Genomic DNA, 13,978 nt, shown 5'->3' with positions numbered 1-13,978 from the left:
AAGATGTGGTGTTTAAGCACTATAAAGATGTGTCAAGAAATGAGCAACGTTGAGGAGCATAGACAAAGTGGTTGGCCATGGAAACTTAAGGTCACATTTAGCGACGCTGCAGCGATATAGACAACGATGCCGATTGCTGCAGCGTCACTGTTTAGGTCGCTAGGAGACGTCAAACACCGGCAGCGCAGAACGATGCAGGAGCGATCCAGTGACGTACTTATCGTACTCGCTGTTTGTTTGCTCCATGAAAAACATTGCAGGCATCGTTGCTTTTGCTGTCAAACATGACGAATCACACCGACCTGACGACCAAATAAAGTTCCGGACTTTCAGCAACGACCAGCGATGTTACAGCAGGATCCTGATCCTGCTGCGTGTCAAACACAACGAGATCGCTATCCAGGACGCTGCAACGTCACGGATCGCTGTCGTTCTTGTTGGTAAGTTGCTTAATGTGACGGTACCTTTAGTGCAGTAGATCAAAGGAACATCATGCTTACTTTCTTTAAAAATTAGATGTCTGGCAGTGCCATCAGCTAAGAACTGGCAGCAATCAGTGAGACCGAGCTACAACCATCTACGTGTTCAGAGAGTTCTGTCAGTAAGCGGTATTCCTGGAAGAATTGCAGTCAAAAGCCACAGGGCCAAAGGACTCAACTATGTACACAAACATAGGAACTTGAGTGCAAAAATAAATCGCAGCAGGTGATCTGGACTGATAAGTCAAAGTCTAAAATGTTTGGCTGTAACAGTTTGCTCACTGAAAGGCTGGAGAATGGTACAATAATGAATGTCTGCAAGCAGCGAAGCATGGTGGAGATAAGGATTAATGGTGCCCTCAATGCTGAGAAATACAGGCAGACACTTATCCATCATGTAATACCACCGGGGAGGAGTCTGATTGTCTCCAACGTTATTCTGCAGCAGGACAAGGACTCCAAACATACATGGAAGGTCTTTAAGAAACATCTTCAGAGTAAAGAAGAACAAGCATATGTCACCACAAAGTCTCGATCTCTACATCCTCGAGTCTGTGTGTGATTACATGAAGAGACAGAACGATTTGTACAAGCGACATCCACAGAGGATCTGAGGTTAGTTCTCCAAGATGTTTGGAACAATCGCCCAGCAAAGTTTCTTCAAATATTGCGTGCAAGCATATTGATGCTATGATGCCGTTTTGAATGCAAAGGGCGATCATATGAAATATTGAACTGATTTAGATTTCTCCTTCTTTCATCCACTTTGTGATTGATAAATATAAACTACTACCACTCCTATTTTTGAATGCATTCTTACTTTGCAAACAGTTTAACCAGATGCGGAAAAATGCAGCACAGTACTGGATATATACGGTAACTTATAAACATTTCTGGCTTTTCAGTTATTTTAAAGGGTCTAATATTAATACATTAACCCTAACATTTCGCTCAGCCTAGCTTATATACACATGGGAAGAAGGAATCAATATCACCATTACACACTGAACGGGAAACCACTGGGTACATCTGACATGGAGAAGGACTTGGGGATCCTAGTTAATGATAAACTTACCTGGAGCAGCTAGTGCCTGGCAGCGGCTGCGAAGACAAACAGGATCATGGGGTGCATTAAAAAAGGTCTGGATACACATGATGAGAGCATTATACTGCCTCTGTACAAATCCCTGGTTAGACTGCACATGGAGTACTGTACAGTTTTGGGCACCGGTGCTCAGGAAGGATAAAATGGAACTAGAGCGAGTACAAAGGAGGGCAACAAAATTAATAAAGGGGATAGGGGAACTACAATACCCAGAGAGATTAGAAAAATTAGGATTATTTAGTCTAGAAAAAAGATGACTGAGAGGCGATCTAATAACCATGTATAAGTACCATATTTTTCAGACTATAAGACGCACTGGACCATAAGATGCACCCCAATTTTTCAGAAGGAAAATAGGGAAAAAAAATGTGTCAAATGGGGGTCCGTCTTACAGTCCGAATTCAGCTTACCAGGGAAGGGATCAACACAGGTGGAGGAGTGGTCACAGGGGTCATTCGGTGGTCCAAGCTGGGCCTCCGGGAAATCCCATCCCAGGCTGGTGTGGTGGCGGTGCTCTGTGTTGTGGTGGTGCTCTGTGTGGTGGCAGTGCTCTGAGGGGTGGCTGGGCTCTGTGGGGTGGCTGGGCTCTGTGGTGTGGCTGGGCTTTGTGGGTTGGCTGGGCTCTGTAGCGTGGCAGAGCAGCAATGCTCTGTGGGACGGCAGTGCTCTGTGGTGGTGTGGTGATGGCGGGGCTCCACCGGTATTTCGCCAAAGCCCAGAAGCCTCCGCAGCTCCGTTGCTGCGGTGTAGTGGCTCCGTGAAAATGACCGCCAGGGCGGCGCATGCTCAGATTCTGATCTCGGCAATGAGATCTCATCCCAAGATCTTGGGAGACGAGATCTTGAGACGAGATCTCATTGCCGAGATCTGAATCTAAGCATGCACCACCCCGGCAGCCATTTTGCCGGAGACCACCATACCGCATTGCAGTAACAGAGCTCCGAGGGCTTCGACAAAATGCCAGCAGAGCCCCGCCGCACCACAGCCGCACCAGCCTGAGATGGGAGGCTGCATCGGGACCGCCGCCACCGGATTTGTAAGTATATTCCTACCATAAGACGCACCCCCATTTTCCCAAAAAATTTTTGGGAAAAAAGTGCATCTTATGTTCCGGAAAATATGGTATATAAGAGGACAATACAATTATCTCTCCAAGGATCTGTTTTTACCAAGGAATTTGACTGTCACAAGGGGGCATTCTCTGCGTCTGGAGGAGAGAAGGTTTTTCCACCAACATAGAAGAGGATTCTTTACTGTTAGGGCAGTGAGAATTCTGAATTCCTTGCCTGAGGAGGTGGTGATGGCGAACTCAGTCGAGGTTTCAAGAGAGGCCTGGATGTCTTCCTGGAGCGTAACAATATTTTATCTTACATTTATTAGGTTCTTTAGAAGGATTTATATCTGGGGATTTATTCTGATGGAATATAAGCTGAACTGGATGGACAAAAGTCTTTTTCGGCTTTGCTAACTATGTTACTATGTTACTAGCTTACAAAGCATAAATTATTAGGCTTTTCGCTACTCACTTCTCTTCTGCTCTAGCAATAAAGGCATAAAGTTGAATACATTGAAATCAGAATCTATCACTACTGTCAGCATAGTGCACATTGTACTGTACATTGCAGATTTCTGGCAGGCTGTATAGAAATGATCTGTCTCCAGAACACTATAGAAGTACCTGCTATACATCCTGGAAATTAGATGGTGTGTGACTCACTAAGAAGACCACACTTATGCAGTAATTAAAGACAATCTAAACCCCGCTCAGCCCTGGCAGGAACAGGAAAGCCTCATTTACAACATAAAGTAGTTGAGAGTATTTGACTGACAGCATTCTTAGAAACTATTATTATGTGCCAACATTACATGAGAAAGCTGAGGCCTCCACCAGTCCAAACACCTCATGACTCTATAGAACAACTTCTGTGATGCCAAGCTGCTGTACAGTTTCTTTGCTAGTATTGGAAGCCATCTAGCACACTCCATAATTACTGGATAATCAGTGACAGCATGTGACTGCGATGCTGCAATTTTGAAAGTGTTCTGCTATCAGTCAATCCAGTCAATCCAGTTAACAGCTGTCCCTCTGCATTGGTCGCTCACAGGAAAATGTAGTATTACTGGATGGTGGCCATTTAGATTGTGAGGCAGTGACAGATGTTATATGCGAGGGTTGCTTTGTGTCCCCCAGGATGCGCTCAGAAGCCTATTAAACCCGCTGGAGTGCATTGCAGTCACAGACATAGCTGTGGTTGCAGTGCAAAATAAAAGTAAATTTGGTCTTGGGCAAGCTATTTGCCCATGGCAGATTTAAGAAAACCTGGCATGGGCTTTTATTTTTGGAGCAAACTACAAGATGGTAGTGGGGCGGTCCGCTATCTACCAGGCCGGGTCTTACAAGTGACCCATGGTCACAGATTCCAGTTAAAAACCCTGCAGTAAAGGGTTTGGGTTTGTCAGCTTTGGTGTGCAAACTTGCAGAGCAGGTGGCTCTGCAACATTCAGCCTGTGTGAGGTAACACTGAGCCAAGCAGAGCCAAAAGGCCTGGCACCCCTCAGCATGACACGGTGTTGCAGACATCCATGGCAACCGGTCTCGGATTAGGACTGTTTTGATGTCCAGCTGCGATCCGGAGGATTACTTGTGCTGTTTCTTTTGTGAGTTTTTCTTGGACATTAAAAACTTTTGCTTTGAACATATGTGTGGTCACCTCCCTAAATATCATTTGTGCTCCTGCAAAAGCATTTCAATATATGCTAATGATCAATATTATCAATAAATTCATTATCATTTTTATTTAAGTCACCTGCTTTGTACTCAAAGAGAATAAAAATGTACGTTAGCCTAAGTGTTCTTACCACAGAAAGCATCCCCGTTTTGGTAACTCTTGCCATTTTGGGTATCGTCATCATTTTGTACTGTAGATACATGCTTAGCCGAAGCACATCCCATATTTATTCAGTCAGCTCCAGACTGACTGCTTAGAAAAATCATTTCTATTGAAAACCTTTTAAGTCTGGCCGAGTATTCAAAGATGTATCCACCATTGCTGAACCTGGGAAAAAGAAAAGACACAAATTTAGTGTTAACAGATTCTATTAAACACATTCATACATCAGTTATCTAACACTTTCTAGTACCTTATTCATTCACCATTGCCCCCTCCAACAGCCCTCATTTCTGCCGAAGACTTTACCTCACATTTAAGAAACAAGATTGACCACATCAGACATAGCTTTATTATTCAACTACCATAACCTCTCTGCAATAACGGACGAATGTCCCTCTCCTGTAACCTTCTTACTACACCTGCCCACTTGTGCACTTGACCCTAACCAATGCCATCTCTTCCCCAACCTCACCACAATGCTTATCACAGCCCTAATGCATTTATTCAAATTATCATTAACCTTTGAGGTCTTCTCTTCCACTTTTAAATGCGCAACCATAGCGCCAATCCTGAAGAAGCTATCCCATGGCCCAACCTCACCCCAGATTGCAATTCCCTTTCATTTCAAAGCTCCTTGAACAGCATGTGCACACTGTACTTTCCTCATACCTCTCATCCAACACTCTTTGACAACCTAAAATCTGACTTCTGCTCCCATTATTCTACTGAAACTGCCACAACCAAAATTACTGATGACTTACTAACTTCCAAAGCCAATAGACAATACTGTGTACTTTTCCATGTAGGTCGGTCTTCTGACCTTGATACGGTTGACCACTACCATCTACTACAGATCCTTTTTTAATATTTTGGCATCACCGATACTGCCATTTCCTATATATCCTCACACCTTACTAAGTTAACATATACCTAACATTATACTACCTCATCCATTTTAAAAATATTTCCAGAATTTGTCCTTCATTTAACCCTGAGTCTTCTAAAGTGTTAGTGCATGCCCTCATCCTCTCCCACATCGACTATTGCAATATCTTCCTCTGTGGCTTCACAGCTAACACTCCAGCACCTCTCTAGCGTGTCCTCAACTCCTCTATTCGATTAATTCATCTCTCTCTTTGTTACTCCTCTTCCCTATGACAATCTCTTCACTGGCTTCCAATTCCCCAGCAAATCCAGTTTGAACTACCGTACTAATCTGTCTGCTCTATACATCTCAAATCTAATCACCTGGTATCTTCCCATAAGAAATCTCTGGTCCTCACAAGACCTCCTCTCCTTTGCCATTGTATGCTCCACACCTATTCGCTTCCAATATTTTTCCTGAACATCTGCCACACTCCGGAATTGAATGGCTCAACATGTCCGACTGTCTCCCACATTTAAAATCTTCAGGCGGAAGCTGAAAACTAAATTTCTTTAAGAAATCCTACAGCTTACAATTACCCTGCCGCCACCTCACTACAACAGGATCTGCTACAAACCCCCCCACCTTACTATCTTCTTCCCATTACAGGTAGATTGTAAGCTTGTGAGGTAAGGGTCTTCTACCACTCTTTCCCAGTTTGTCAGTTTGCTTATTTTATTATATATGTAATCTTTTCACATGTATAGCACCCTGAATTTAATGGTGCCTTAGAAATCAATAATAATAATACTTGTGTTGTTTTTGTGAGTCCACATATCTCAAAATCATTCTTTACATTAGATTAAAAAAATTACTAATGAAACTAAGCACACATTAACAGACAGTGGCACCACTTTTGTCTAAATATTTCCGAGCCTTTGAAATTCTCTCTTTCGCAAATGATGTTTGGAATACAGATTTGTTTTTTACGAAGCCATAAGCATAAGGTAGAAAGGTACCGTACTTCTTATATTAGGTAACCAAAAATCTATTAGCCTCCCAAAGACATAGTATAACCTAGTGCGGCATCTATGGCTATGCCTTGTATGCCGGTAGCTCCGTTTATGCTGTCTAATTATTATATGATATGACATGCTTAGCTAGCCATGAAGGGAAGCTGTAGAAATAGGACACATGAAGTACTGGATGTCAATCAAAACACCCTATATTATCAGAAGAGCTCAACCAACTGTTATTAGGGCAGAAAGGACCTGTGCATAGAAGAACTTTGTTAATTTACAATGTCCAGTATAATTTATTTTGCAATTGTCCTCTGCTTGACAGAGTTTTAATGACATTGGCTATGGTTGAATCTTGAGACAAGAAAGGCAAAGTAGGCAAGAAAGAAAAAAATCAATACGAATTTGAAATATTGAGAGACATGCTACCCAATCTGATTTATTGTTTCTAACCTGTTCATAAATTATAATAATTGGCCTACTAAGATGCTAAGAGAGAGCTAAACTTAAAGTCACCATTTTCATGAAAATTTGTATATTGTAAGATTTGTAAATTTGTATGCAGATCATGCACATTGCTGTCAGCTTCTTGCAAATACAGATCCAAATTAGAATGACAACTTCCCCCACTTCTCCCCTTCCTACATTGGCCAATTTTAAAATGTTTGCACTTTTGTTTTTGGCTCTTCACGAGTTACACATTTTTTGAATTTTTCCCATTAACATAGCCATAAGACAGCTTGTATTTTAAGGGACAAATTGTAATTTTGAATGGCACTATATATTTTACTAAGTGTATTGATTAGGTGGGGGGGTTGATTTTATTACATTAATTTTGTGGCAACATGATTCTTCAGCTACATATGATTACATCAATGCGATGTTTATATGGATTTTTTTTCTTTAAACATTGAAAAAAAAATCTGCAGTTTATATTTCCATTTTATGAGACCCGTAACATTTTTTGAGGAAACGCAGTGACAAAAATATGCAATTCTGTAGTTTTGATTTTTTATTCTTTATATAATTTACCATACAAGTTAAACAATTTTATATTTTCATAGCTACGATTTTTGCAAATGAGGCAAAACAAATGACCTTTATTTTAAAATTTTTTATTTTGTTTTGGAAAAATAGGGTCTATTCAAACTTCTTTTTATTTTTTTAACAACTTTTAACCCATTAACGTCAAGAGGTATTTTTGTTTTTGCATTTTCATTTTTTGCTCCCCTTCTTCCCAGAGCCATGACTTTTTTTGCAGGACGACACTATTGGTTTTAACACATTGTGTACTGGAAAACGGGAAAAAAAAATCCAAATATGGTGAAATTGCAAAAAAAGTGCCATCCCACAGTTGCTTTTTTTTTTTTTTTTTTTTACCATGTTCACAAAATTCTAAGACTGATCTGATATTATGATTCTCCAGGTCATTATGAGTTCATACACACCAAACATGTCTAGGTTCTTTTTTATTTAAGTGGTGAAAAAATATTCCCAAATGTGTAAAAAAAAAAAAAAAATTGCGTCTCCAGTTTTCGTGAACTCTACTTGGGTGAGGGGTTATTTTTTGCTCACCGAGGTGGTGGTTTTAATAATATCATTTTGATGGAGATGCACCATTTTGATGTATTACATTCTATGTGGGGCTGTATTACATTCTATGGGGGCTGTATTATATTATATGGGGGCTGTATTACATTCTATGGGGAGGCTGTACTACAGTCTATGGGGGGGCTGTATTACATTCTATGGGGCTGTATTATATTCTATGGGGTGTTGTATTACATTCTATGGGGTGCTGTATTATATTCTATGGGGGGCTGTATTATATTCTGTTAGGGGGCTGTATTATATTCTATGGGGGGCTATATTATATTCTATGGGGGCTGTATTCTATTCTATGGGTGGCTGTAATACATTCTATGGGGTGCTGTATTATATTCTATGGGGGGCTGTATTACATTCTATGGGGTGCTGTATTATATTCTATGGGGGGCTGTATTACATTCTATGGGGTGCTGTATTATATTTTATTGGGGGGCTGTATTACATTCTGTGGGGGAGGACTGCACCTTACTCTTTGATGTGGCTACATTATATTCTATGGGGGGCTGTATTATATTCTCTGGGAGCTACATTAAATTCTATGGGGGCTGTATTATATTATCTGGGGGCTACATTATATTCTATGGGGGCTGTATTATATTCTCTGGGGGCTACATTATATTCTATGGGGGCTGTATTATGTTCTCTGGGGGGCTACATAATATATATATGGGGAGGTGGGCTGTATTATATTCTCTGGAGGGCTACATTATATTCTATGGGGGCTGTATTATATTCTCTGGGGGCTACATTATATTCTATAGGGGCTGTATTATATTCTCTTGTGCTACATTATATTCTATGGGGGGCTGTATTATATTATATGGGTGCTGTATTATATTATCTGGGGCTACATTATATTCTATGGGGGCTGTATTATATTCTCTGGGGGGCTACATTATATTCTATGGGGAGGTGGGCTGTATTATATTCTCTGGGGGGCTCCATTATATTCTATGGGGCTGTATTATATTCTCTGGGGCTACATTATATTCTATGGGGGGCTGTATTCTAATCTCTGGGGGGCTACATTATATTCTATGGGGCTGTATTATATTCTATGAGGGAGGATTGCATCATACTCTTTTATGGGGCTACATTATATTCTATGGGGAGGTGGGCTGTATTATATTCTATGGGGGCTACATTATATTCTATATATTAAATTTATTCTATGTATTAAATTTATTATATTCTATGAGGGGTGATTGCATCATACTCTATGAGGGGGCTACATTATATTCTATGAGGGCTGCATTATACTATATGAGGAGGGCTACATTGTATTCTATGGAGGGGCTACCATATATTCTATAAAGGGGCTGCATTATACTATATGAGGGGGCTGCATTATATTCTATGGTGGGTTACATTACATTGTATGGCAAGGCTGCATTATACTCTGGGGTGGCTGCATTATACTCTGTCGGGTGGCTGCATTATATTCTGTAGGGTGGCTGCATTATACTCTGTAGGGTGGCTGCATTATACTCTGTAGGGTGGCTGCATTATACTCTGAGGTGGCAGCATTATACTATATGTGGGCTGAATTATACTGTATCGAGGACTATGGGGAATACATTATACTATATGAAGAACTATGGAGTCCATTATACTATGGAAAGTGAATTGTACTACATGGATGACTATGGCAGTACATTATACTATATGGAGCACTATGAGGAGTGTATTATACTATATGGAGGACTGAGCAGTGTATTTTAATACATGGAGGACTATGAGGAGTTTATTATACTATATGGAGGACGGAGGAATGTATTATACTATGGAGGACTGTGGAGTGTATTTTAATATATGAGGACTATGAGGAGTGTATTATACTATATGGAGGACTGAGGAGTGTATAATACTATATGGAGTACTGAGGAGTGTATTTAAATATAAGGAGGACTATGAGGAGTGTATTATACTATATGGAGGACTGAGGAGTGTATTACACTATATGGAGGACTGAGTAGTGTATTTTAAAATATGGAGGACTATGAGGAGTGTATTATACTATATGGAGGACAGAGGAGTGTATTATACTATATGGAGGACTGAGGAGTTTATTTTAATAAATGGAGGACTATAGGGAGTGTATTATACTATATTGAGGACTATGGGAAGTGTATTATACTATATGGAGGATTATGGGGCACGTTATATTATATGGAGGACTATGGGGTGTGTATTTTACAATATAGAGGACTGTGGTGCACATTATATTATATGTAGGACTATGGGGTATATTATACTAAACAAGTAAAATGCTGCATATTCATCGAGTGATGGGATTGTTTATGTGGGAACAAAAATCGTTGTTCTCAGCAGCACATCGCCGGTGTAAACTGTTGTGCTGCTGATAACATGATACTGTATGGGGACAGAATGATCTAATAGTGATTGTTCTGTTCCCATCACTCTGTCTCAGTTGATGTAAAAAGGCCGGGAAACAAGCGAAAAACTTCAATATTGTCGATCACACTTGTTTAGTGGCCTGAACTCAGCACATGTGAACACAACAGAAATGCTTCTGTGTGATGTGCAAAATTTTAGCATTTGGGGCCCCATTTTAAACTTTTGCCTAGGGCCCCACTTTGCCTAAAACCGGCCCTGGCTGTATAGACCAGTTGACATGTGCCCGGAAAGGTGCGGGCTCAGAGCTGGAGCCCGCACCAAACAGGGGCAATCCGACATCGGCGTACTATTACGCCCAATGTCGGAAAGGGGTTAATAACTTTTAACACAATAAGAAAGGATAAAGAAAGAAAAGAAAAGAAGAGGCGAAATGAAAATTGTCACAATTTATTATCTGTAACCGCACATCCAGGCTCTTTCCACCTCCTGTTTCCTCCAGCTCAAAAAAATCTCCAGAACCCGTCTTTTCCTTAACTGTCAATCTACTAAAATGCTTGTGTATGCCCTCATCATCTCCCACCTTGACTACTGCAACATCCTTTTCTTTGGCCTCCCTGCTAACACCCTCGCACCTCTCCAGTCCATCCTTAACTCTGCTGCCCGACTAATTCATCTCTCTCCTCGCCACTCCTCCGCTTCCCCCTCTCCAAATCTCTTCACTGGCTCCAATTCCCTCAGCGTATCCAGTTCAAATTACTAGCACTGACCTACAAAGCCATCTATAACCTGTCTCCTCCATATATCTCTGAACTAATCTCCCAATATCTTCCCTCACGCAATCTCCGGTCCTCCCAAGACCTCCTTCGCTCCTCACCCAACTGCCTCCAAGACTTCTCCCGAATATCCCCCATCCTCTGGAATTCTTTACCCCAACACGTCCGACTATCAACCACATTCGGATCCTTCAGACGAAACCTGAAAACTCAACTCTTCAGGAAAGCCTACAGCCTGCACTGACCCCGCTGCCTCCTCATCACTACTGGAGTTACCAGGTCACCAACACCGGAGATGCTGCAACCCTCAAACTATTGTCTCCTTCCACACCACCCGGTAGAATTTAAGCCCATCAAAAGCAGGGTCCTCGCCCCTCTGTTTCAGTCTGTCATTGTTAGTTTGCTTACTGTAAGTGATATCTGTAATTTATATTTAACCCCTTCTCATGTACAGCACCTTGGAATCAATGGTGCTACATAAATAAATAATAATAATAATCTGTATATTCATTATATAAAGTAAAAACACATTGTATTTCAAGTTACTTATTAAAGTAATAATGCACGTCAGTCTCATGAATTGTGCCTGCGTACACAGGTATATTTGTAGGAAGCGTATCCTGCAGACAAAATAAAGCTAAGAAAATTTCTTATGGTATTAACAGAACACACTCATTTGGTCAGAGTTTTCAGTGGAGTACCGCAGAGGTCAGAATTGTCGCATTTTCTTTTTAACATATTATTTATCATCTTGAGGACATACAGAGTAAAATTTCAATATTTGCAGATAGTATTTAACTCATCAAGGTAATCAACACAGGAGGATTTAATATTACTTATGTAAGCTGGAGGATTGGGCTGAGAAATGGAAATTGCAGTGTACGAGATATAGATAAATGTACTGAGGAAACAAACAGTAAAACTGTCACTGAAAACATAAACCTCACTTTTAGTGAACAATGCCAGGCAGTTGTCGCCAAAGCAAATAAAATAATAGGATGCATTAAAATAGACATAGATACTCATGGCAAAAACATAGTTTTGCCTCTATACAAGTCACTAGTGTGTCCACATTCCAAAGAATGTGTAGTTTTGGGCTCCCATGGCCATGTATAAGAAGAACATAGCTGATAAAATAAAAAAGCTTGTACTCACTTCCCATGCCAGTGCTGTTCCCAAAGTACCAGCACTTGCTATCCCCATGGCACCCGTGCAATTGTTGTGACACGTGAGCCCGGTGCCCAATCAGCACTGGCGTCATTATCTCCGCCTTCTGTCTAATTGAACATGAAGAGGAAGTCAGGGCTGCAGCAGATCTCTGACTTCTTCATGTTCAATTTTTCAGAATGCGGGGATAGTCACACCAGCACTGATTGGGCATTGGGCTCTTGTGTCGTAAGAACCGCATAAAAGCCCAGGGTATAGTGAGTGCCGACACCGTGGGAACGGTGTAGGCACAGGAGATAATCTTTTCTTTTTCTTTACTTTTCTTATATAGCGCTAACATATTCCGCAGCGCTTTACAGTTTCAACACTTTATCATCGCTGTCCCTGATGGGTCTCACAATCTAAAATCCCTATCAGTATGTCTTTGGAGTGTGGGAGGAAACCGGAGTACCCGGAGGAAACCCACGCAAACACGGGGAGAGCATATAAACTCCATGCAGATGTTGTCCTTGGTGGGATTTGAACCCAGGAATCCAGCGCTGCAAGGCTGCAGTGCTAACCACTGAGTCACCGTGCTGCCCCTAAACTTTCTTATTTTATTGAGGCCAAGCGAGAGGAGACTTTTTTAAGGGAATGTGTGGACTGCTATACCATGGGAGGTTATCAAACTTGATAAACTTGATGTTTCATCATACTTTGTTGGCGCTTTTCTGCAAATGGGATAAGACGACTACACTGCATTGAAAAGAGGGTGGATAGGGTCATGTATAGCGAGATTTTAGCCAACAATCTCTCTCCGTATTGAAGATGGATCATGGCTGGGTCTTCCAGCATGACAATGATCTGAAATGCACGGCCAGGGCAGCTAAAGAGTTAGTCCATAAGAAGCATTTCAAGGTCCTGCAGTAGCCTAGCCAATCTCCAGACCTGAACCCAATAGAACATTTTTGGAGGGAGCTGAAACTCAATATTGCCCAATGACAGCCCTGAAACCTGAAAGATCTGTTGAAGATCTGTATGGAGGAGTTGGCCAAAGTCCCTGATGCAGTGTCTGCAAACTTGGTCAAGATCTACAGGAAACGTTTGACCTCTGTAAATGTGAACAAAGGTTTATGTTCAAAACATAAAATGTTGTTTTTCTATTGCATCAAATACTTATTTCATGCCATAAATGCAAATTAATTATCTAAAAATCATACAATGTGATTTTCTGGTTTTTATTTGTACATGCTGACTTCTTCATTCTTTGTAGGTGGGAAAACTTTCAAAATCAGCAGTGTATCAAATACTTATTTTCCCCACTGTATATAGTAATGGCAGTAAGTTACAAATGTAATAAGAATTCTCATACAGAGACACAAAACATGGGAAGTCTCTAGTGGGACTCATGTACATAGGTGTTTGGTTACTGATGGCTTTCCTTTTACTAACCCTGCAATATACTAGAACTTTACCTTGGATTGGCTGGACTCAACACCAAGATATTTTTCTCATGAATCTCTCATTATGGCCTGAGAAGACTAATTTCCTCAAACACGAGTGGACTCCTACCAACGACTCTCACAGCTTCTGATATAGCTATACTAGGAGCATTAGCCAGTACATTGGCTCTGAGTCAATGAGTTCTTAAAGGCTGTGTGCACACGTTGCTGATTTTTCACATTTTTTTTGCGTTTTTTCGCTATAAAATGCTATAAAACCGCAAAAACGCAT

General features: G+C 40.9%; 1 protein-coding gene across 4 annotated transcripts in view; it reads right to left on the bottom strand.

Moving 5' to 3' along the window:
* C8H1orf21 (chromosome 8 C1orf21 homolog) overlaps positions 1–13,978 on the bottom strand; it is a 228,163-nt gene that overhangs the window by 75,681 nt on the left and 138,504 nt on the right. For all 4 annotated transcript variants that reach the window (XM_069737262.1, XM_069737263.1, XM_069737264.1 and 1 more), the window contains one exon: positions 4,444–4,640. In XM_069737262.1, the coding sequence (XP_069593363.1) occupies positions 4,444–4,537 (94 nt within the window). In that variant the 5' untranslated portion in view covers positions 4,538–4,640. The remainder of the gene's footprint in view (positions 1–4,443; positions 4,641–13,978) is intronic.

The sequence above is a fragment of the Ranitomeya imitator genome, chromosome 8 (genome assembly GCF_032444005.1).
Source record: "Ranitomeya imitator isolate aRanImi1 chromosome 8, aRanImi1.pri, whole genome shotgun sequence".
Taxonomy (NCBI): domain Eukaryota; kingdom Metazoa; phylum Chordata; class Amphibia; order Anura; family Dendrobatidae; genus Ranitomeya; species Ranitomeya imitator.
The sequence above is the reverse complement of the archived record's forward strand: the minus strand, read 5'-3'. Positions and strand labels throughout refer to the sequence as shown.